Source organism: Lepisma saccharinum, chromosome 5 (genome assembly GCF_977018435.1).
Source record: "Lepisma saccharinum chromosome 5, izLepSacc3.1, whole genome shotgun sequence".
NCBI classification, from domain to species: Eukaryota; Metazoa; Arthropoda; class Insecta; order Zygentoma; family Lepismatidae; genus Lepisma; species Lepisma saccharinum.
Window position 1 is genome coordinate 75,365,392 of NC_139233.1, and position 25,882 is coordinate 75,391,273.

General features: G+C 37.9%; 1 protein-coding gene across 1 annotated transcript; it reads left to right on the forward strand.

Annotated features, from left to right (window-relative positions):
- Nucleotides 1-1,334: 1,334 nt before the first annotated feature.
- LOC145987893 (uncharacterized) lies at nucleotides 1,335-10,498 on the forward strand. Its single transcript, XM_083122685.1, has 5 exons — nucleotides 1,335-1,793; nucleotides 5,314-5,455; nucleotides 7,380-8,278; nucleotides 8,728-8,975; nucleotides 9,822-10,498. Exons 1-5 carry the CDS (start codon nucleotides 1,599-1,601, stop codon nucleotides 10,231-10,233), a joined length of 1,896 nt encoding a protein of 631 aa, XP_082978811.1. The 5' UTR covers nucleotides 1,335-1,598; the 3' UTR covers nucleotides 10,234-10,498.
- The last annotated feature ends 15,384 nt before the right edge of the window (nucleotides 10,499-25,882 follow it).

A 25,882-nucleotide genomic window follows, 5' to 3' on the forward strand; every position in this document is an offset into this window, starting at 1 on the left:
CTTTTTCTCAGGAGCCAGGTTTTCTTTTCTTTCTTTTTTTTCAAATATGGTAAACGAAAGCCATGAATTCAACTAAGATAAAGTTACACATTTTGAAATATGATCTTAAAACATTTACTTTATTAATTGGGTTGGGTTAAAAGTAATATATGGCGACTCTACCATATCGCCACAGATTTTAGCAACAGTGAAGAAAATATAATGGCATGTTTATTATTATGATGTAATGTAACACGTGATACAGAAAACACACAAACATTAAAAAAAACACATACTGTGCTCGTTATTTTTAAAAAAGGCAATGGAAATTTCCATAAGCGAACTAGAAATATTTTTTAAAAAAAACACATCTTATAGCACTGAATTTGAAAATTCAGGCCGCAGATGAAAAATTTCAGGCGCCCTGTATTTTTGATTGACCGATTTAGTTTATTTTACTTCGCTTTTGTGCCACTCTTGGCTAATTGGAAAGAGTGATGATGTGATGAAATTGATGAATGGACATTTACAAACACCCATGCCCAGACCGGGATTCGAACCAGTGCCCCCCTGGCGTCGTAGTGCGATGTGCCAAGCACTCCGCCACGGGAGCCGGCGGCCTGAATTTTCCTACCCCTGTTTATGCATACATACTCTGACCAATACGCCATCGAATTCACGGTCCACCTAAATTTTCAAGATCAAAGACCCGAGAAAATTCCCCCCTTAAAAGAACGAATCCGTAGAGCATAGCTGTCTCCTGAAAAATGACCCATATATTGTTCATATAAAAGGTATACCCGACTCTGAAATTCGCCCCTACCAACAGTAATTTCTGGATCCGCCACTGACGGAGAGAGAACGTGCGGGGCAGTTTTACCATCTACAGATTTAAATAATGAAATAATAGCCCCGTCTAGTTCGCTTCACTTGTTGACACTCGGTGTAGTGTAGGTGTATATCGGTGCCAGGCTGGTGCAAGGAAATGACGTTCAACCAAGTAGGCCAAATGTGGTGTTCAAGTTCAGAAGATTCAATATATGCATGTCCGCTGCTTTAAACGTTCATTTGATTAGTTAGCACGCACCACGTGATCATACACCACGTAGTACACCTCTCTGGAAGGTGGTGCAGACGGTGCAGGCATCAAATACACTACTTGACACCAAATCAAAGAAGTAGACTTGTCGGTGTTGTACCGTGTAACCAGAGGTCGGAAGTAGCGCGCTACTTGTAGCGGCGCTACTGTAGCTAGCTACAAAATTTGTAGCTGTAGCTGTAGCGGCGCTACATTTTATAAATTGTAGCTGTAGCTGTAGCGTCGCTACAAAATTCTTGTAGTTTGTAGCGAAAATCACCTCGCTACCGCTACTTTTCTTGTTGGAGTTTTGAGGTAAATGTTTACGTGGCAACAGTGTTTACCAGAGAAGAAGAAGAAGAAAGGTTGCCATGCAACTGTGTAGCGCGTTAACTTTGTTGTTTGTTCCTAAAGGAAAAAGTATAAATACCTTCGTCTTTGGTCTCTCGATCTCATTTGTATTTTGTTTGGGAGGTAGTGGAAGCTCGTGAGCCCGTTAATTTTGTGCGTCGCCTTTGTTTTATAGTACCACGTTATTATTATGAGTGATATCGACAGCGACGATTGTGGAAGCAAACCACGCGAGAAGTTGCCATGGGAAGAATACAATAAGTTTTTTACTTTCAAGAGGACAGGGAAAAATGGAAATTTCATTGTAAGCTGCAATCTTTGCTGCATAGGAAACGAATTGTCGGTGACGAAGACCAGCACATACAATATGAAAATTCACTTACAGGTAAGTGTAAAATTAAAGGATATAATAATAATGAAAGGGGAGATATAAACTCGGTCACATGTTTCATTACAATTTCTTGAAAGTGTGTAAATGTAGAAATAATGCAATTACATGCCACGTTGTTTACCTGCCAGTTGGTAACCATTAACATTTATCATACATTTGTACATTTTGCACAGTTTTTCTCCTGTGTGCTATTTGGACAGTCTTTCGAACAAAGGCATGTAGTGCTCAAAGTCGGTAAGTGGTTGGTTTCATTAAATAGTACTAGATTTTCGACTTCTGTCCAATGTATTACTTTGGAAGGATTAATTGAAGCATGCGAAAGTTTCCGAAATAAGTTTTTAAAATTGTGCAGAACGTGCACCTAGTTTTAGTCGAAGAAACCTCCAACTGTGCGCCAATTTCGTACTGGAAAGTAATTTCCAAAGTTTCCGTGCCCATAAAATTGAGGTGTGTGTGTTAACCTCAACTTTGAAACATTCGCCCGTAAATAGCAAGACCCGAATACAAAGTTCGGTATTATCTAACCTTCTTGCTTGGCCGAATCATTTTCTCATGAATATAGTAATATTTTGGGCCTAATCTGCCGTTTTGCAAATTGTCCAACGTACTGTTATTTCAACCCTTTTGGAAGAGCAAAAAATATTGTAGACGAAATGTTTGTTGCTTGGAATTTTGATCGACGTCTTCAATCGAAGTTATTTTTTTCCCCGCTTAAATAAGAATTTTCAAAGGGATTGCAGAGAATTTCACAGTGCGAAAATTGAAATTTAGAGTTATAATGAATTTAATACCTTTTTCACTAATCAGGAGCTACTACAATGTGGAGTTCTTAAGTCAGTGTGGTGTTCATTGTCATTTAATATCATGCACGTGTGATATGACCACAAAAGACATAAAAAAATGGAAGTGACTATTTTCACCAGGTGGTGGGAATAGCATACGAGGCTATTTTCACCAACAAATGTAAATACTTGACCATAGCATTGTATTTGGTGCACGTTTCTTTTGTTGCATTGCGATTTCATCATTCTACGAATGCAATTTTTATATGCTTAGATTTAAGTCTGTTAACACATACTGCGGAGTTTTAGTGATTACTTAAAGATGTGTGCTTTCATAGTTATGTTAGGTGGGCCAGGTTTGGTTTTCTTAGCATTAAAATAAAGTCCCTAAATGTATTCTACTAAACTTCCGATTTACTTCTACTAGTCTACAATACTTAAGTTGCTTCACGATGGAAAATGCATTGTCCGTGGGAAGCACGCATGCTCGCCTAAGGTAATTTTTAAGTGTTTTTTCAACATTTATAACTTTTACCGAAATCCAAACAAAGGTTCAAATTTTGTGTGATAATGATTGCCAAAATTCTAAGATTAGTCTTACTGCTAGGATAATTTGAAAAAAACAACAAAAATTCATAAAATAATCTAAACCGTTACCCACATCCATGTTTGATACCCAGTGGAGGTACATTGTAGTTCAGATTTTAAAATGTAGGCCCACTCCCGATTAGCCAAACTGTGCATAAAGTGGACTTAAAATCTCATTGGGCAGTAGTACTTAAGTTACTGCTAAGGAGTTAATTTAAAGTAAAATTGGTGCAACTACTACTGTCACAAAGTAGTGAGAATAGCAGAAAGTGTTAAGACCAGAAATCACATGATCTGGTGTTGGGAAGTATTTACAAATAATTTTAATGCTGGAAGTGACCTGCCTAACCTAACAATGAAAGCACAAGGAATGCAATGCCCCTTTCATACTACATCATGTGACATATTAGCAGTACCAATTCATATTAGAACACCTTGTGATATTTTTCAAACTTCATAGTGTGAAGAAAAATTACTTGTCCATACGAAAATAAATGCACGCGGACATAAGTTTCTTACACATCAACAATTAAGGAATGCACACATACATGTAGTAGGCCAGGTTGGAGATCATACACATGAGAATTTAAATTCTGGTGAAAATAGCTTCAAAGCTAGCTTCACCACCTGGTGAAAATAGTTACTCCATAAAAAAAAATGTATTGAGAGCAATTGAACATAACTGCATAACCTCATAAGAATCACTTCATTGTAGTTGATATTCTTCCTGCCCCTCCAATAAATATCTCTCAGGGCAGAATAACTTTTTTGTAGTGAAAATGTTGAGACTGTGAGTAAAGTGTACAGATAGGTATCCGAGTAGCCATAGCCTGGAATGATGTTGAAGTGACATTTTCTCATTATCTGATTTCACAAACTTGGAGACATTTGCATTACTTTATGAATCTGGGGTCCTGGATTTTCAATTCGTGGAATAAGGTGTTTTGACAAGTTATGAAAGAGTAGAGCTGTAGAAGGTATGAATCAAAATTCTTGACCCTCGTCCCCCCTCCTCCCCACAAGGGTTGGAAATGAATAAAAAAATTATTAGTTATTATTCTTATTCACAGCTTTCATTCTTTCTAGTGTAATTAAACACTTATTTTAAAATTTAACATACTGCTTTCATATGGAATTCATAGCTAGACAAAAAATGAAACTGACTAATCAGTTTCTTCAGTGCATTCTTCAAATTTCAGTTCCGTTATTAAATGGAATGTGTGCACATTCATAGAGCTAGAATATATCCATACAGATATCCTCTAGTGTTCAAACCCAGTAAAACTTGACGTTAACGTAAAAACAAACATAACATTTATGTTACCACTTTGCCATTGGGTAAGCACTAAGGCTGAGCCAATATCACTTGGATGCTTGGGAATTGGAATGATAAAAGCTTTTTGAAATATTGATTGATATCAGAAATTATACTGCTCTAATTATTTGCATAAATTTACCAAAGTTTTTGCTTTAAAATATTCATGAATATTTTATGTTATGCTAATACAAAATTCAATGTTTTTGCACATAAATCGGGCACAACTTCCAATTTTGCTTAATTCCCAGGATAATTAGCCTCTGCGAAAGTGTTTTGTGCCATTTATGTGGATCCTGCGTAGAATCAAACAACAAAAAAGTATCTGCCAGTATTGATAAATGGAAAAGATGCTTTCTGATACAGATACCACTTGTATAAGCTCAGCCCTAGTAGGCACACACATGAGGCAAAAACAAATTAATTCCTAGAAGCAATACCCAATGTCTTCTCTCATGACATGCTATTCACATTAAGGGAAGTGTTTTCCCACAAACACTAGGGACCAAAATTGTATATATTGTTTCCATTGCAGAATTATTTATCTCAAGACAACTTCACGTCTTTCGTTTCTGAGGTAACATGGGAGAAAGTTGCCATGGAATTCCACAGTATTTATTCATGACAGTCTCGGCAACTTTTATTCTTATTAGAACCTTATAAATGGTCCCGTGGCATTTTGCTGTATGGTAACATGTGTAAGATTTCCTGTGATTATTTTAAATCCCAAGTATTTTGTAAGAAGTTCAAAATTTCAGAGATTAAATCTTGTTACTGTATCACTGCACTTTCATTTGTGCACCTATAGTCATAATATTTTTTTCTTTAGAGAAAACATGAGCAGAAGTTGGGAGAGTTGAATAAATCCATCGAATCAAGCAGAAAGAGAAAAAGAGAGATCTGCGATAGCAACCAACGGCAGAAGCAGTTAAAATTAAGCAGCCTCAAAGATGGAAGATTCTCTTTTTCAGGTGAGTTATTTGTGAGAGCATATTGATGTTTGGGATTTCTATTTTGGTTTTCATCGTTCTTATACCGCTCATGAGTGAACTGTGATTGTGATGAATGGAGAGAATGAAAGAGACAGTCACATCCATACTTTACCCACGATCCAAACCAATTGATGAAGGACAGTGGCTACTCACCGGAAATTCTGGGAATTATGCATGAATATTTTGTTCCGGGAATTATGTGGAATTTTGGATTCATTGGAATCGCACACTCTTCATATTGTTAATATTTTTATTGAGGGGCGGTAGTATGTAAGTTTGGAATAGAGAAAACCTCTGCTTGCATCCTTGAATTTTTGGAAGGTTTGCCTTGAAAACCGGGAATTATACTTGAATTTTTTCATGGTCTTAGAGTGGCCACCCTGTGAAGTAGCATGCTAATGCTAGCAAATCCACCATAGGGACTGGCAATTTCATAATTTTTATTGTACAATTCTTTTGTCTTCAACCATGGGCAGTGCGAGGGGGTGCTTGCGTGCCCCTTAATTTTCTTCCGCATCCCCTACGTTCAACTGAAAACCCTAATTGTTAGAGTGTATATTATGTCATGTCACATTGAGCACCGAATGTCAGGTACTGAATGAAGTAAGACCGTTATTATTGTATGCAATGGACAAGCACGTAAAGAGATGCAGCGGCAGATTTTTTTCTTCAGTCAGCATTGTTGTTATGATTGTTTTCTTCCTTTCTTTCATTAAGTGCTCTGTATGCGGTTTTCGATAATCGCCTATAGCAGAGATTCCCAAACTTTTTTTGTTTCACGGCACCCTTAGTGTTTCAAGATTTTTCCGAGGTGCCAAAGTCAGAATGTAGGCCTATCTAACACTTGGCAACGCTCAGTTAGTGTGGTTAGGTTGCTTGCCTCAAGTTAAAAAAATAAACACATATATCAAATTCAGAAATATATTACACATAATAAAAAGTACTAAATAAGCACATACATTGGAGTGTCATTTCAGTAAAATAGAACATTTCGCGGTGCGCCTGTAAACCATCCAGTGTGCTGCAGTGAACTGTTTGGTAACCACTGCCTATGAGCTTGGTGTGAGTTATGTTTTTATTTTATTTGTTTTTTTATTGTTGATAAATGGTTTATTTTTGTTCTTGTTCTTCCTCTTACTGGAGCAAAAATTGCAGCTGCTTTCAAATTATCAGGAAATTATTTAAGCAAATTGTAATGTGAAGGGTAGTTTTCTTGTTAATACATTCTATGTATTTGTTCCACATTACATGTCTAGTAAACGTACCATTTCAGGCTTTTTCAGAAACTTACGAAGAGGCCCAATGTTCACGAAAAAATTTTGGAATAAGTTATTGGGGGTGGGATTTTATCCTGAAGTGGAAGACGGAAGGTACAATGTACTATGCAATCATATTTTGTAACTCCACTGGTTACATTAAAAAGGTTCAAGAATTGTGTTTTTAAAGGTCAGGATAATTTCATTTTGTATTTCACTACATAGTTCAATGAGACTGCAACGTGTATCTGAATGTTTACACTGTATGACAAATTTCTTGGAGTATAAGTATCATCATGGACGTCCAGGGGGAGTTCAAGCTGGGGGGAGGGGGGCACAGCTTCTCGTGAAAATGGATGTCAATCTAAAGATATATAATTTCATTTCAGTCAGTAATTTATGTTAATCAGTGGAGGCGATTAGGGGTGTAGTTGCCCCCCACTTTTTGCTATTTATGCTAGTTACTATGCTAAACCTTATCTACCAAGAGAAAGTAAACTGTTCTTCTCACCCCCCCCCCCCCTTTATGTTTTAAAGATTGCATGCATGTTAGTTGAATACTGATAATTATAATTATATATTGAAACTTTTAATTAATTCTTAATCTTTCATGGCATTAATCAAATTTCATATCCTTTCATTTGTAGGGGAAAACCAAGAGAGTATAGACAATAAGTTGCTTGAGTGGATAGTAGATGGGTTGCATCCATTCTCTGAGGTGGACAGACCATCGTTCAGTGACTTATGGCAGTCTTTAACAAAGAAGAAGTTGATGTGCTCTGCGACCTTAAAGAAAAAGTTGGGGGAGCAATATGAAAGAATGAAATCTTCAATGTTAGACGAATTTGAAAAGGTCAGTTTTGTCTCAGCCACAGCAGATTGTTGGACTGCACATCATAGGTCCTTCTTAGGAGTAACCTGCCACTGGTTGGATCCACTGTCTCTAGAGAGGAAATCTGCTGCTCTTGCATGTCGGCGTCTCATAGGAAGCCATACTTACGATGTTTTGGCAAAAGAGCTGCAGGACATATTTATCAGGTACCACATTCATAATAAAGTAGTGGGTGTGGTAACTGATAATGGATCAAACTTCGTGAAAGCCTTCAAGGAGTTTTCTGCAAGTGAGCCGGAGGACAGCCAAGAGTCTGATGTGGTGGAAGAAGAAATTACAGAAATTCTTGCCACAGGAGATTGCACTTTGCCACCCCACATTCGCTGTGCAGCACACACTTTACATCTTGTTGCAGTGAAAGATTCAGAAAAGGCTGCATCATCAGATGCAAATTACAAAAGGCTCTTCCGAAGTGCCTTCGCTAAAGCACAGGCATTGTGGAATAAATCCAGGCAGTCTTCCCAGGTTGCTGACATAGTGAAAAAACAGCTTGGTGCATGTCTGATTGTACCAAATGCAACACGGTGGAATTCAGTGCATTCTGCTGTATCGGCACTATGTCAGCATTTTACAAAGCATGAGGAGAAAGTGCATGCAATTTCTGATGCAGTTGGCCTGTGCAGATTTTCTCCACATGAGATTGAATTTTTGAAGGTAGGTCCGATATGATAAAATTACTTATGTAGTTGGCACTCATTTCATACTCTTAACTTATTCAGTCATTGCAAGCTGTACTTACAAACTGCTATAATATTCTTAATTTTTGCCTTCAATTATTATAGTGTACTTTTTAAGATTCCAAAGTGCAGAATTTGCATAATATTTTTCTCATAAATTTTAAGTGATGCATACACTTGTGCTGGAATCAGAAGAAATTATTAACATACATTTTTATTGTGGAGATTAGAAACTGTTTGCTGTGTTTCTTCCAAAATGGATTTCCTTTGAATGATATGCTACATTTAAAGTACATGAAGGAATCATGCTTATGAATTGTTTTTAATATTTTCACCATTGTTTATTGCTATAACAAACATTATATTTACAAATGAATAAATTAATTCCTACAATGTTTTAAAGTAACGTACATTTTATTTTTGAAGGAATATGCTGAGGTTACACAACCACTAGCCGAAGCAATTGACATTCTCCAGGGAGACAAGAAGGTGTCCATTGGATATCTCCTTCCCACACTCCACCAACTTCTCCGGATACTTGGTTTGAAATTGGATTCTGGGGATGTAGCACATTGTGATGCCCTTGCCAGAGCTATTGTTGATGGTGTGAAGCAACGGTTTGCAGGCATTTTATGGGATAAGGATACAGTGCTAGCTGCTTGTTTCCATCCAAGGTAAGAAGTTATCTGGAATTAATTCACTGCAGTGTCTTTTATATCTTGATTATTCACATGAAAGATGCATGATGTTTTACTTTACATAACAAAACATCAACATTGTTAACTTCTCTTATAAGATAACAATTACGTGCTTTCATATGTGCACAAATCAGAATATAGTTGCTTTATTTGATGTTCAAAATAATTTCTTGGCAACCTGTATTTTATTTAGTGCATGCCAATGTTAAACTTGTCTTTGGTTGAGAGGCGGATATCTAGTCTTGGCCAATAATACCTTGTTATGTGAAGTATACATTTCAGCTGTTTCTTTTCACTATTTTTTTTAACATTTGTCTCATACTCATTTGTTTTTATAAATATATTATTTTATGCAGTTTCTCAATAGCCTAAGAGGTTTTCTTTTATAGTTTCCAGAACTTGATAACATGGTTGTTTATTATTTTTTTCAGTGTTCAAATGTAAACCAGCTGTCTTCCATGGTGCAGTAGTAGTTATCAAAGCATACTATGATACCCAGGAGTCTTGGGTTCAAAGCCCAGCCTGGGATTGTGTGTTTTTTGTGATTGTCCATTCATCAATTTCACCCATCCTCATCTTTGCGATTGCGATTAGATCTCTCCCTCTCTCAATATGTCATTTATTGTCTCACTTATTTTGTCCCATGCTGTACTTTTCAAATATCTCCCTCTCATATTCAAAATAAACCAAATCAATTAGTTCAATGTAAACCTGCAATAAACTTGAAATTGTTGCCCCAAAGTGGACATCAAAGATTTTTTTTTTTTTTGTCTTCAGTGTAGTTAACCAATACCCTGATATAGCACTTTTATTGTATTTCAGATTCAAATTGTCATGGCTTGAATCGGAAAAAAAGAGTGAGGCACGCAGATGGATGGAGAAAGCTGTATCTCATGATACGAAGGAAAGTTCAGCTTGTCAGAATGAAGAGAAGCAGCTAGACGATTTTGAAGATTTCTTCAAGTTTGAGCAAACTCAATCGGAAACAGAACTACAAGAACTGTGCAGATTTCTAAAGGATGGTCCCAAACCTGTGGAGACACTGCACAGTTACAGTAGCAAGTTCAAAGAAATTTTCATAAAATTGAACACTGTTATGCCGTCAAGTGGAGCTGTTGAGCGTTTGTTTAGTGTTGGCGGAAACTTGTTTTCTAGCAGAAGGACACGGCTGACCGACCAGAACTTCGAAATGCAGCTGTTGCTAAAGTTCAACAGACAGTTGAATTTGGTTTAAAAAACTTGTATTGGACAAACCAAACATGCATGTTATACACAGTTAATAAAGTGGTTTGTACATTCGCAATAGGACTTTCAATAGTGTTATAAAATTAATATCTTGTCTCATACCAAAAGTTTGTCAGCAACTAGCTTCAGGACAGGTTTTTCCTTAAAACTTTATTTTTTTCCCCCAAATATCTATTGTGAAAGTTTAGTATATAGAACAGTAATACAGAATCATTAACTTGAGTGTTGATATAGAATGCAATGAGTGAGGGTGCAGCCCAATAGGTAGAGAGAAAAAAGTGGACAATAATGCTTAATTGTGCTGAAGGCTAGTATCAAGATAAGGACATCCAGATGATAGATGTAATGATATTACAGATAATGTATGTATGCACACTTTAGTTATTTGATATCTGGATACATTGACAAATAAGTATGTAGAGGATGTATAATCAAGTACTGTATTTGGATATTATACATCCAGGTGTATAGTTTACCAAGTACCTGAATAATTTTATTATCTATATATTAGGGCTAAGCCAATACTACTTCGAATCAATATCAGTGCCAACATACATCATAATGGCGATACTTGAAAAGATGTAATAATTCAAAGTAGGTCAGAATGTGTAATATTTTTTATGATACTGCCCCAGTGGAACTAGGCTATTGTCTTGAATATTGATTTTCACGCAAGATGATCGTTTGATCACCTCATTCATTTTACTCCCAATGTCTCTGGATATTTACCCTCTGCAGATTCTGGAAAAAGTATGTCAGCATCTATGATACCATTCAATGCATGGGACTCTGTATCAGTTCATTCCTACTATACATTCATGGTGCCGAAATGCTGTCAGGTAATCCAATGACTATACAAAGGTACCTAGACATCCAAATTGAGGATATTGGATTTCCACTATTCAAATTGCTAAAGATTTATTTATTAATTAAATGATTGATGTGTAGGAAATTTAGATATTGCTTGTCATAGTTCTCTGGGTTCATGCTCCTGATAATTCTCTTAGGAGTTTATGAAAAGATGCAATTGAAACTTTATGTTCAAAATCTTTCCTTCATAATTTTTTTTCATTAAAAAATTAATTGTTGCCACCAAAAATGTTAAAACAAGTCAGATGGTAACTCAAAAAATATATCAATTGACTGGTATTGTGATAACTGCCTATTATCTAACTAACAGCTGGGAAGTTTCAAATATCTTCATGACTTGTTTTTTGTTCATGCAGAAGTAGCGAAAAAGTAGCGAAGTAGCGAGTAGCGCACAGGAGTAGCGTAGCGAGCTACTTTTAGGTAAATGTAGCTGTAGCTGTAGCGAAGCTACATTTTGGAAAAGTAGCTGTAGCTGTAGCGAAGCTACTTTTAAAATGTAGCGTTCCAATCACTGCGTGTAACCAACTACTACACGTAGTAGATGCGTGAGTGCAGAGAGTCAAAAAAAAGTGCAGCGAAGTAGACGGCGCCAAAGTAAGGAGCAACAGCGGGAGGGGAAGCTATGCTTTGTAATGAAATGAATGAAAAGCGCCAGACCCGTAGCCAGGCAGGGGCCAGGGCCCCTCCCTGGAACTGCCATCAGCCCCCCTTTGCATTAGGTAAACTATTTTGCATAATTTGTTTGCAGTGAACAGTGAAAATGTAGACAACTCACAACTTTAAGAATATGAACAGTATCTATTATGCATTCGCTCATTTTGTTTATGATCAGAAGTAGTTGCAAGTATTTAGAATATTCTCTAGACTTCAGAAAGTTCTTCCATAGGGGAGCTTCTTTATCTGTACCTTCACTGTCCCTGTTGCAACCTCCCGTTTAGGCAGAAATCTGTGACTTTGGTGTCATCATGCAAGTTCCCTCCGCATCTGCGTCAAAGGTCAACAACAGCTCCCAAGTTTTGGGAAGGAAGAGGAGTTTAATTGCTTCGGCCGGGGGTGGAATATACTGTAGGCACTATGATTAAATATTTTGCGTTCTTTGTGAGTAATATACATATCTGTATAATCTAAAATAGTATGAGGTGTGTAAGGGATAATTTCAGTATCAGTCAATTAACACTTCAAGAGATGTTTTAAAAGATGTAGAAAAATGTAGTATTTGTGTAGTATATGATATTTATAAATGAATGAGCGCCCCCCCACACACATAATTTACCTTCATTTAATATTTTTTTTAAAAAAAGGATTTGGTTTACAAAGCCCCCCTGATAACCACACCCTCGAGATCAATTCTAGCTACGGGTCTGAAAAGCGCATTTCTCAAGAACCAAAATAAATATCATCAAGATGTTTTCACGTCTCATTTTTGTATCGTTATCCTTACAATGAATGGTTTTATTCGTATTTCAGGTAGTGGTGGAAATTTCTATTGCTCTATGCATTCTCTCTCTCTCAAGCGAATGATCGGGGGAGAAAAAAGAAGTTAAGTCAACACTCGTCAAACTTCAGAAAAATGAATTTTCAATTGCAAAACGCTACTCAACTTGTAAGTGAAACGCTACAAAAAAAAAACATATGCTTTCATGAATGGAAGCGTAAAATGTATCAAACAAAACAAAGTGTGTTGTAAAGTCCAGTACAGCATCCACATGACAGGAAATGACATCAGTACCTCGTTTACGACAGAAAATTCACTTACCTGTTTTTCCCGAGCCTTCAAAAGTGTACTGAAATTGAATGTCGTTACCTCATCTATCACACCGTTAATAGCTAAAATAAAAATAATAAACTTCAAGATCAGCAGGTAGCCAACGAAAAAATAATGCTCTGACACCTTGTATATTAGTGCAACTATAGAAAAGTTAGAAATCTAGGCGTAACTTAGGGGCCCCTCAAATTTTCAGATTTATTAAAATGTACAAGTTAAGGGTATTTTTGTTAACCTCCTGGAACCTGAGAAGGAAAATAATAAAGAGCCTGTAAAAAATCTTTTCAATTTCTATTATCATGACAGTGTAAGTAATATGTAAATATATTATTATAATTTCATTTAATCCATAGACAGTTCTTGTTGTTTAATTTAATTTTTTTTAGCCCACTTTATGTACAGACAGGCTAATCTGGACTGAACCTACAGTCGAAACTACTGTGTAATGTGCCTCCACTCCGTATCGACCCCGAGACCCCTTGATTACAGGGCGATCACGTTACCACTACGTTATTGGGGAGGCACGCAATTCTTCTTATACAAGGTTTTAATGTGTGAATATTGAAACGAGAAGCTTTTCGTTCAATTCATTCCTATTACTTCATTTTAGACTATTATAAGCTTAATAACAAGTACATTTGTTAAGTATTTGTTGATAAGTTGCATATTCTACCATATTCTTTCATAGTAATGGTACTTTACTCTGGTTAGGTTTATTTTTGCATAAAGCTGTAGTGTACTGGAAACTACAGGGAAAAGTTATGAAATCAGATTTACGTAGAGTCCCCTTATTCAGTTCTGTAGTGACAGAAAATACCTCTGGGTACCACTGTTTCTGCTTGTATGTACTGGCATTCTTATTCTAGTATTAAATAAACTGTTGTCGATTAGTGAAAAGTTGCAGGAGAACGGCGTAATATAACTAATTGTAAGTTAGTGACTTGTAATCAATGTGTCACAGATTCGTTTTTCAGTAGCGGCATTTTTCAATTTCAAATAAAGATTAAACGATTTGTGCTAAACTTTTCCAAAATACTTTTTCAGCCTGGAAAAATATTATTCATTGCTGACTGGTTTTACGTGACAAGAACAACTTTTATTCGTTAGGATATACTGTTATCATCTGTATTCATAATATTTAGTCATCTCTTGCGGGAGAGCACGTGCCTCTGTGCCCCCTGTTAAATTCGCCAATTGCTTTCGTGGTAATTTACTTGTTCATTGTACATCGAAATGTTTTCCATAGCTCTTGTCTACTCTTACGGCGGGCGCTCTACATGCTGGCAAGGGAAGTGGGGAGCGGGGAATACGCAGCAGACCAACCAGACAACAGCGGCGGCGCCGAGAGTTACTACGCCTCGTTCTACGGGCTCCTGCGTTTCTTATCGCGCTGGATTGGTCGCTTACCCGCTCCTCAGTCCTCACTTCCCTTGTCTGCATGTAGAGCGCCCGCCGTAAGGTTGGACAAGACTATAGTAACCTTGAACTTGATCCCTAATTTCGATAGGCCATTTCTATATAAATGTAAAGGCTCAATGAAAACTGGTTATTAGCTCATGAAGTCATTCAACGTAGAGCGCAGCCGAAATGCCCCGGGAATCTTTCGAGAAAGCGAACGAAAGCACATCTCTGCGCAAATAGTGACTCGAGAGTGCTCGACCAATGAACTCACGAGAGGGATAGTGAGTGTATGAAGACGATAATGAGGCTGCATCTACCAGCTCTTGGCAGCAGCGCGTACTTCTTTGCTCCGACCACTAAACCCTTCCCCCCCTAATGTTATACTCGGCCTTGCTCTACAGATTCCCGGGACAGAGTATAGTTATATTAACTCAATTGACCAACTGGATATGCTGGGAGAAAGCTTGTGGCATATGAAATATTGAACTTTAAAAAAATCACATTGTTTTCCTGAAAAATGCATTTCATTCATTCACATAATCTCTAAAATATGTAGAAATACAAATAGTCCTTTCTTCCTATTCTACAATAAAGAATTAATTTTTAGTAAAGAAACAACAAAAAATAAATTTTACTACATTTTCATAAATTATGTGTGATTATTCAGTAAATGATTTACTGTGTTTTATTCTTTTAGTTGACCCTGCTGTCTAGCGACACGATTGTTAATTTGTATGGTCGAAACATTATTCCCTTCAAAGGTTCCGTGTCCTTGTCTTTATCCAAGGGCACAGGCCTCCCCGATGGCGCAGTGGTAGCGTTGTCGCCTTGTAATCAAGGGGTCCCGCCCGGGTTCGATACCCGGTGGAGGCACATAGTGGTTCGGATCCCACTTTAAACTGTAGGTTCAGTCCCGATTAGCCTTACTGTGCATAAAGCGGACTTAAAACTCCAAATCAATCAATCAATTATCCAAGGGCGCCTCAAGATAACATTTTAACACGGGCAAGGTGGATTTTGGCACCCCTTACATTCACCCTGCCCCCCCCCCCCATCATTCTACCCTTCTCATCTAACTTTCCACTTTCCTCCAATATAAATCATGACCATTTGACCATATTATATATTTACGGTTTTGACGACGAAAAATAATAGCCTTATTTTAAAAATACCTTGAGTGTTATTGTTAAAAAAACACATGTACTGTATGTAAGTGTTTATTTAATACCTACGTCATGACATCAAAATAACAGTAATCTCTTAGCTTTAATTTTTGCAATATACTTATCATGCAGAAGTAACTTTTAATTATTGCCACGCTACACTCCTAAGGATAGGTGGCGGCTTGTTGTTGTATGTGTGTGTCATAAACGTGCGCAGACCCTCTGATTAGAGGATGGGACAAGATCCTTGATGAAAGTTCGATTTCAGATATAAAAACCTCATTTCATCTCACTGTTTTATTGTATTGCGAACAGGGCGTACATAGAGTGTGTCCGATCCCGGCGAAAATCGTACTGTTTTATAAGAATTCTAACTTTCGTGGTACCAATGTTCCTTACCCCCCTTTTTTCCCTCTGTCTATAGACTATTTTACATATAAACATGGTCTTGTACAGCAGATTCAAAACAACTACACATAATTCATTCATTTTCAAGAGTGACGGCGAGTAAGGGCGTGGCATGGGCATGGGGGACAGTTGCCCTCCTCCACTTTTTACCCCTTCACTATGGCCTCTTAATACTAAGCCTTGTCTACAAAGAGAAAGTAACCTGTCCTTGCCCCCCCCCTCTCCACTTTTGTCACTCAATCACAGCTACGTACTTTCAATGAAAAGGCAATTTATTCTGCAAACACATAGAGGTAACACAACTAACCATTAAAGCCATTAAAGTGTGTGGGAGCGTCAATAAGAAGAAATTTGCTAGATGGATAGTTCAATTTCATAGGAAATAATGCACCTTCCTCCCCCTCAGTATCTGCTTGGGAATTTCGTTTGCTCGAAAAAAGAGCATAATATTGTTTAATAACTGTAACAAGATACTAAAATTCTAAGTGAGAGTATTAGGGAGCAATTGCTCCGTCTTGCACCCACGTGCGCACGCCTATGGTATGTGTCTGTCATTAAGTTGCTAAACGTAACACACCGGGGATTGAACCTGGGATCCCATTATTACAAGACCACTGCGTTATTACTACGTAATCGAGAAGGCCCGACTACGTGATTGTACGAAGTTCTATTGGGATAATGTTAATAAAATCTTAACTGACATCAGTAACTTTAGAACCTTGTAGTTTGTAACGTTCTGCTTGCCTACGTGTTGATAAGAAGCGTGAGAATACCGTGGATCTTTGAGGTAAACAATTGCAAAAACGTACAAAATCTTCGGGGTTGAAGCTGTTGCACCGAGGTTACTGCGCGCTTCAAGGTTCAGGGGGAACCTCCGTTCTTCGACAGTCGATCAATTTGCGTGTTCAAGACAACCTCAAAAATACATATCATTAATGTTAAAATCTTCAAACGCAAATAACATTCAAAATTGCACTCATTAAACTCAAAACCAAATATACTACGTCTACCAATATTATTTCCTTCACCAATTCTACAATCCACAACACAACTAATCACCTTTTGGTCAGTTATCTTGGGTAAATAAGGACAGGCCGAGTCAGATTTAAGTTTTAACAATGTTACATATTTTCATATAAGCTTTCGCAAATTAATTTTCAATATAACAATTAATAGAGCAATTGCTTTGGTAGGTTACGTAAGAAAAAAAAGAAAAATTATATATATATATATATATATATATATACAGGGTGGCTCAATAAGTCACTTAACACCCCCAGTACAAGGCCACTGCAGCGCGCAACATGGAAATGGTGATGACCAATCGTTATCAGGCCAAGGGGGAACCACATTGACGCCACCCACACGGTCGGCGGCCATCTTGATGTCCGCCATCTTGAATTCAACTTCAGAATTTTAAATGGGAAGGGGGTCGTGCGACATATCAAAATGGGCTAGAATTTCACGAGAAATGCAATGGTGAAGGTTTTTCGACGTATCTTTAACCAGTAAAAAGTTATGACTGAATTCTTGCACCAATTTGCTCCTTTTCGAGGTGTTAGAAAAATGCCTTCAAATTTGTTTAGCGCTTCGGTAATGCATCGAGATCAAAGTGACGTCTATGGAGAGACGTTCGCATGCCATTGCACATTATTTTAATCGGATACATCCATGAAGAGCTGTGCATTATGAATGGTTGTCGCGAACAATTTACAGTGTGACGCTTCCATTGAATTAAAAGTCCTTCACAGTGACAAGGCTAATGTTTATGTTCATAAGGAAGTTCATAAACAGAATATTTGATGATTTTTATCTGATAACCCATTTTCGACAGATCAAAGCTGAATGGTTAGTGTTGGTAAGTTAATGGTGTGGCGTGCTGTGTGGAACATGATTGGTTAGTCAATTTTCCATCAACGGAACCTTAAATGCTTAGGGCTACTTGGATATGTTAAATAAACAGTTTTTTTCATCCTTGCTTATGGAAGAAGGTACTTTTTACAGAGTTTTTTCAATAGGGAAGAACACCAGAACACTTATGGGAACGTTGTGAAGCAGTTTCTGTCCAAAGTTAGTTATCAGATGACAAGGGTCGCATATTCTGTTTATAAACTTCCTTATGAACATAAACATTAGCCTTGTCACTGTGAAGGACTTTTAATTCAATGGAAGCGTCACACTGTAAATTGTTCGCGACAACCATTCATAATGCACAGCTCTTCATGGATGTATCCGATTAAAATAATGTGTAATGGCATGCGAACGTCTCTCCATAGACGTCACTTTGATCTCGATGCATTACCGATGCGCTAAACAAATTTGAAGGCATTTTTCTAACACCTCGAAAAGGAGCAAATTGGTGCAAGAATTCAGTCATAACTTTTTACTGGTTAAAGATACGTCGAAAAAACCTTCACCATTGCATTTCTCGTGAAATTCTAGCCCATTTTGATATGTCGCACGACCCCCTTCCCATTTAAAATTCTAAAGTTGAATTCAAGATGGCGGACATCAAGATGGCCGCCGACCGTGTGGGTGGCGTCAATGTGGTTCCCCCTTGGCCAGATAACGATTGGTCATCGCCAATTTCAAATTCCATGCCGCGTGGCCTTGTACTGAGGGTGTTAGGTGACTTATTGAGCCACCCTGTATATATATATATATATATATATATATATATATATATATATATATGCATGCACTTTTGCCAAAAGTAACGATGTACTCAAATAAAATTAATGTTAAATATAAGTAACATTTCGTTCGATCAACGAACTTATTCCAAAAAATGGTGAATTAAGACACAATATACTAATTTCATCTAATTTTACCTACGTACGTATATTACAATTTTGTTTGCGACACGTTTCATTTCGATAAATTAGAATTTTCGTCCAGCAAAAAATAAATCTAATAGCATTTAGTGTATCTTACATATGCCATCAAAATTATATTATTTGTCACCCAAACTTAGTTTTCTACTTAACTAGAGCTCTTGGAGATAGTCAAAATATTGGACGGATCAGGGAGAAGTTTTCCTTGCACACAATTATATTCCGCCGAATAACGTGTTCTCGTTGCATATTGTTTAATAACTGTAACAAGATACTAGAATTCTAAGTGAGAGTATTAGGGGGCAATTGCTCCGTCTCGCACCCACGCCACAATTCCTTTTATTTTCAACAACGTTCACTAACACTTTCAACTTCATAACTCGACATACTCTTTTAATTTCGTGAAGAAACAATTTACTCGTATTCAAATTCAATTTGCTATAATGACAAGCATTTAAACGTTCGAAGAGATGATTCTCGGCACGCATACTTTTAGATCAGCACTTCTGAGGAACAGATTTACTTCGTTACGCGGATTTACACATTTTACGCTGAAACAGTTCGAAATTGCAAAGAAGGTAGTATTTTGTGGTTTTGACCATTTAGCAGTTCGACTGGGCTGAAACAGTCAACAACGACACAGTTGAAAATCCAAATCTAGAACACACGCACGTCACATACCAGGGGGTGCTCGTTCGGCGGCGCAGATCGTATGCGCAGTTGTCCGTGGATGCATGACGTCATCATCGAAACACTGCAAGGAAAAGGCTGGTTCCTTATGCAAATATTGAGATATTTGACAACGAATATCTTCTAAAATATAGTAGCAGGGGAAAAGTTACAACTTTTACTGTTAAGATTCATCCTTTCTAATCAATTTATCACAAAGTTCATTCAAATGTGTAAAATGGTTTTCAAGAAATCGTGTTACGAAGGAACCCCTGTTTTGTTCTCTCCAGGCTTCCAATGTATATGTTTTGAAATAAGATTATTTTGTTGTCAACTGAAATCGTGCCTAAATGCTATGGAAAGCTGTGAAAACTATTATCAGAAAACTAATGGAATAAATCTAAAATATCACAGTTTGAGTGATATAAAAAATGCGGTATTGCCCATTTTTGTGAAAAAGTCAATGTGCGAGATCTAAAAGCAGAACTTTTTAATAATAATGCTTCTCAGGCTCGAGCCCCCCCCCCAAAAGTTTTCGGGTTACACTAGATAAAATGAGATTTTTTGTTTCTTGTGGTGTCAAATAAAATAATGTGACGTTAATTTAAGGAGATAAATAATTATCGAGGAAAGACGGAGAATATTCCATAACCCTGTTATTGGTAACAGCTCGTATCCAAGGTGGGAATCAGGGGGCTCAAACCCTCCTTTAGAAAATTTTCAGTTTACGCTAGATTAAATTAGGTTTTTGGCTTCTTGAATAATACGTATGGTGATAATTTGAGAGATAATTATCTAGGCAAGAAGGAGTACTGAGATGGTTCCGGTACACAATGTTAACATATATTAACATATTTTGATTTCTATTGTTCCCACATATTTATTTTAATTTTAGTATTGTGAATCATATTCCACTGTGTTACCTCACGTAGCCCCCCCCCCCCCACACACGTACGATATCAGTTGTAAGTTTTAGACTAAGCTTGCCAAATGTCCACTTATATCTTCGTATTCTTGAGCCATTTAAATAAAATCATTTCGCCCCTTCTTCTGGACTATTTCATAGCAATGTTTTCCCACTGGAAGCCCCTTTGCAGATAGAGATCCGGGGCTATAGCCTTCCCAAGCCAACGTCCCCTCCAAATACTCTCTTGGCCTCATGAAAGAAAAATATATGTATTTATACGAAATATTAATTTGACTTGGCAGTTTCTTTTTTCCAACAGGAATAAGTTTTAAATTTTAATAGCTTATAAAATTTACACTAGCAATTTTGAGTAAAGGTTTTGCGTAACCCTAAAATTCATTTAGAGACTGCAAGGTCAACTCTCGACATTTAAGATATATTAATAATTTTCATTACAACGTCTTGTATAATTATTTGTTACTTCAATAACCTCCTCGCAAATGTTTCTCGCATATTAAAACATATATGCCATTTTCTGTTTATTTCCTTGTAATGCTGACCTCCGTGGCGAAGTGGTTAGCACAACGCTTTACGATGCCAAGGCCCCCCCAGGTTCGAATCCCCGCCCGGGCATGGGTCTACTTTCCTTTCTTTAATTTCATCATATCATCACGCATCCTCATCTTTGCGCTTAGGCGACAGATAAGCGAAGTAAAAGAAACTAATGTAAGTCTATTAATCAATTATTTTTTAAACTCTTTAATTCTTCTTTAGCATGCAACGTTTTTGTTAAAATTATATTACAATTTGTAAAATGACGACATTCTAAAGGAGAACATGCAACTTTCTTTGTAGCGCATCGGTCAGAAAGTTTCAGGAATATGGATTTTCAAAATACATTTTTTCACATGTACTTTGCCCCCTTTTAATAGTAAGGCGTTTTCAATTATGTTACTAATCATTAAAAGGATGCCTCAATACCATCTTGGAGGATGACAATTAATATTTTCTCCCTCCTAAAAGTAATAATATACTTTCGCTCTCTGAATCTTCCATATAAATGCTAGGGGCAGTCTGCTTCAGCCGAGCTCACTGCTTCTTCGGTGACGTCACGCGTTCGTGCAAGATCGGCAATCTTCGGATGGCTTTACCTAATCTCTATGTACCTTGGTCACATATATGTTCTTAGATGTACACTGTTGCCACGTCTACTCTCACAGAATGGACCCTCGTCGAAAATGGTAGTGAATTACCGTATCCCTCTCTTACGGCAATGGTCACGTACTCTGGACGATGCGAAGAAAGACGTTGAAGCAACCCCTCGAAACTTCTGGCTTCCTTCGTGTTCTTGTAGTCTCAATCCTGGGGAAATTGGCAACATCGGAAATAGTCATTATTTGCCACTACTCGGTTTGAAACAAGCTATGTTAGTTGTTTCAAAACGTAACTAGTCCTACATTTTCACGATAATACCAACTTCGACGTTCTTCTTTCTAGCTAGCGTAGTTTCCTTCATCGAAAGTCAAGTCATGTTGCAGGTTTGGCTTCAGTCTTTCCCTGGAACAAGGACGGAGAGCATGTAAATGCGAAGCCCTGCAACTCGGTGTATCGCATCGGGCGATTTTTACCGTGGAAGGAACACGTCTCCTTCTCGTTAAGCACTTCACTCTTTCTGTAGCGTGTCTGGTGAGAGTCGATGAAGTGAGAGTTGGCCGCGTCCGAATCGGCAACAGATGTCGCCTAGAGCACCGTTCCATCCGGGGAATCAGCCTACCTCCGTTGTCCGAATTGGCAGCTTACGTGGAGTTGGAGGGGAGAAGTGAAAGGGGCGACAGATGCACGCTTCAACTCGCTGTGGCCCTGCGCTTGGCAGTCGTAGGCCAACTTTCAGTTTGTAGAGAAAACATTTACTGAATAGTCAGACGATGTAAAACTCAGTGATACTTGGACATTTTATCGATAACACTGAATGTAGAAAAATTGTAAATGAAGAAATCACATGTCACATTTTTAATATGAGTAGTTGGAAATCATTGTTGGCATCTGCCTTCTGATTCCGTACTGTGCGTCTGCGCCCCAGACCGCGGTGGGTGACGTTCGGGCTGACACCTGGCGGGAAAAGTAACAACCGTACTGCAAGGTGACGTGTAGATTCGGACGACTTCGACGGAACACGAAAGCAACGGGAGAGAAAGGGACGGAGCTATTTTCATTCCCCGGACCTTGGTGCCTGGCCGGCAGACTGTGCTCTCGCAAGGAAAGGTCAAGGTATGGTGCTGCCACCTAGTGCTTGCGAAGTAAAGCACAGGCAAACAAGAAAGTACAAAGGCGCAAGCCTAAACCGTGGCGGAGCAACTGAATTGTTGCAGAATTACGCGACAAATGTAAGTTTTAATCGCGAACTTCGCCACAAGTTTCAACAATGAATACCCTATAGAAATGAAATAAACTATACAAAGAGAAAATAATGCAGTATTATTGTTCTTTAAGCAACAATAACTGTCACCATGGCTGAAAATATAATCTATCGCATAAACAATATAACTGTAGTTAATGCTACCACATGTGTCTAACAACTTATAGTGAAAATTCAAAACAAAACAAACATGCAAGAACGAATATAAAGAAGCATCAGAAGGAGATGATGTCTTGGGGAAACTGCTGCACAGATAGTTAAGAAGCTACTGAAAGGTAAGATCTCCATGTAAGGACAACATTTTTTCGTATTGTGTTTTCATCTCTGCCAATATTGAACCAACCCAATATCAAGCATTTAAGTTCAAAACTTGAATTTTAAATTTACTTCTTCCTTAGGTTACGTCACTTAAAGCAGAGCCACATGTGAAGGGTTTACTCTTATGAAAAGGTACTGCATGAAAACGAATTCTATGCGATTGGAAGGGGAGAACTATTTCTTTTTATTGAGAACTATTTAGTCAACATGAATTAAATTCGCACTGAGCAAAGATTCATGTTTCTCATCTCATCAGCAATCTTGGCGGTTTCCTTTAAATATTGAAGCCGGTCCCCGTGGCGGAGTGGTTAGCACATCATTCTACGACGCCAGGGGTCCCGGGTTCGAATCCCGCCTGGGGATGGATGTTTGTGAGTGTCCATTAATCAATTTCATCACATCATCACTCATCTCCATCTTCGCAAATTAGTCAAAAGTTGCACAAAATGCGAAGTAAAATAAAGCAATCCAATCATTTATATATTGAAGTTTCGGCAAGATTTGTGCCATGCCATCTTATTTGTAATTTTGGCTTTTTATCATGTCTTCGTCTTTTCTTCCTTTTTAGGCATAGTTTTTCATTTTGCACATCTGTCGTGCAAGCTGAGTTCATGCCATTGTATATGTGGAGTAGGATTTACATATATATAAAACTTGGCTAGGTAGCTACTAAACCTGAAAATATTTTTTTAGAGAGAGAGAGATGGTCACCAGTATCTACAATACTCGACTTTGTTGCTTAATTCGATTTTTTATTACTATTCCCGATTCCTTTTAATGATTGGCTGACGCTATGCGCACGTCCATTTTGTTGTTTTAACACTTAACCTGCAATTTTGCTTAATGTAGTCGTGGTATTTTGTGAATTCTTCTTAACGGATCCCGTTGTCCTACATTATGAATAGTAGGATTAGAATGACGTTTTTGTTTATTCCAGAGTTTGGACATTTTCCTTTTCATAAAGTCATATAGCGTAGCGTATCCTGATCTAACATTTCCCTGATTTCAACGCTTGCAACGTAATCTGTCTGCACCAGATATTATTCTCATTGCCTTATTTTGTACACTTTGTAAACTTTGCTGGTATGAAGGAGCACTGTGTTGCCACACTACTCATGCATACGTAATCATTGTCTTGATCAGCACATAAAATAGCATTATCCTGTTTTTTGTTGTTAGTGCTGCATTTTGTTCTTTTTCTACAGACTTTCCGTTCAGTTCTGTGGCATTGCGCCATTCCGGAACGAGGACATGCATGCCTTGCCCATGTCCTATTTCGTTTCCGTAGCCATATCTTGACAACAACGCTTTCGTGGTCTTCAAACCACGTTCCTTGCATTACGTCCTTCATTGGACCAAAGAGATATAAATCTGTTGGGACAAGATTCGGGTTGTATGGTGGCTGCTGAAGCACAGACCAACCAAGTTTAGCGATTGTCTCCATTGTCCTCAGGTTTGTGTGAGAGCGAGCGTTACCGTGGAGGAGTAAGGTGTCTCCGGGATCCCTGTTAGCCCGCACTCGTCGGATTTGCTTCTGAAGTTTGTGGAGGCTGCTGATAGAATGGTCGGGGTTCATCGTCTCACTCGCGACAGCACATCCACAAGAACAATCCAAAGATATCCCAAAAGAAGGTTGCTCCAATCCCGCCAAAATCCTCCAGCTCCACTTCTCCCCATTTTATCATTTGATTCGCTAAGCATCCGACTGTATTCCTATCGAGTGCATTAGGGGGGGTAGTTGCCTCTCCCAATACTCTCACGTAGAAATTTAGTGTAGTAAATCTTATTACCGTTATTAAACAATATTATACTCTTTAAAAAATAAGCAATTAGATCAATTTATTGTGAAGTTTCGTCTGAAGAAGACCTGTTAGAGGGTGTAAACGTTACGTTTTTATGTATATTTTTTATACTATAAAAGTTTGCCTTGGTCAGCATTTTAATGATTTATAAAAATAAAGTACCGGGTGTCCCAGAAGTCTTTCCCTGATTATAAACTTTATTCATATCCGCTATATGTATATGTAAGAGATGTGAAAGTGGTGCCAAAATGTTGGAAAACTAACCAAGTTTTTTTGTTCCAGGTTTCAGTAACGTGGCTGTAGTGTAGCGTGTCAGTGCCCAGGAATCCGTAAATGTTCACAAATCAGGAAAAAGCTCAGTCTGTCCCCTGGTATCATTAGGCAACAAAGCCTGTACAATTTGCACTTTGCATGTACGAAAAAATAAACGTTTGTGTAAGATATCATAAAGATAACTTTTTGGCTGATGTTTTACGTTGTTTGAAATCGCTGAGGTTGATGGTTCGGCCACATCTCGGTAAGTCAGCAACAGATTCTGTGGTCTTGAACTTGTCATATCACAACTTAATGATCTCGACATCGGGCGGCATCTTTCCATAAGTTGTTTGAAAGTTCCTCTGCACTGTTATTGGTGACCGGGTCTCGTGACACACTGAGATTTTTCCTGATTTATGAACATTTCCGGTTTCCTGGGCACTGACACTGCTACACTACAGCCACATTACTGAAACCTGGAACAAAAAGAACTTGGTTAGTTTTCCAACATGTTTACATGTAATTTAGTCTAAACCACAGAGAAGGAACATAGAGACCACTCACAAAGAACAACTATACCCAGGCGGGGACTCGAACCCTATTAATCAGTGGATTTAATGGGCTTATTAACTTAATAATCTCATATACATGCTTGCCAATAGCTCCCCAGAAAATATGTAAGTAATACGTTTCATTTAAGTTAAACCTCGTATCCGCATGCAGTATCTTTTTGACCTATATATTATGCATGCTTATAACCCCGTCTAACTTCGCTACACTTTTTGTCACTCGGTGTAGTGCAGGTGCATCCTGGTGCCAGGCTGGTGCAA

Coding starts and splice junctions, on each gene's coding strand:
- LOC145987893 (XM_083122685.1), top strand. CDS start 1,599: ATGAGTGATATCGACAGCGACGATTGTGGAAGCAAACCACGCGAGAAG. Junction 5,456..7,379: donor TGGAAGATTCTCTTTTTCAG/GTGAGTTATTTG, acceptor TTTCATTTGTAG/GGGAAAACCAAGAGAGTATA. Junction 8,279..8,727: donor ATGAGATTGAATTTTTGAAG/GTAGGTCCGATA, acceptor TTATTTTTGAAG/GAATATGCTGAGGTTACACA.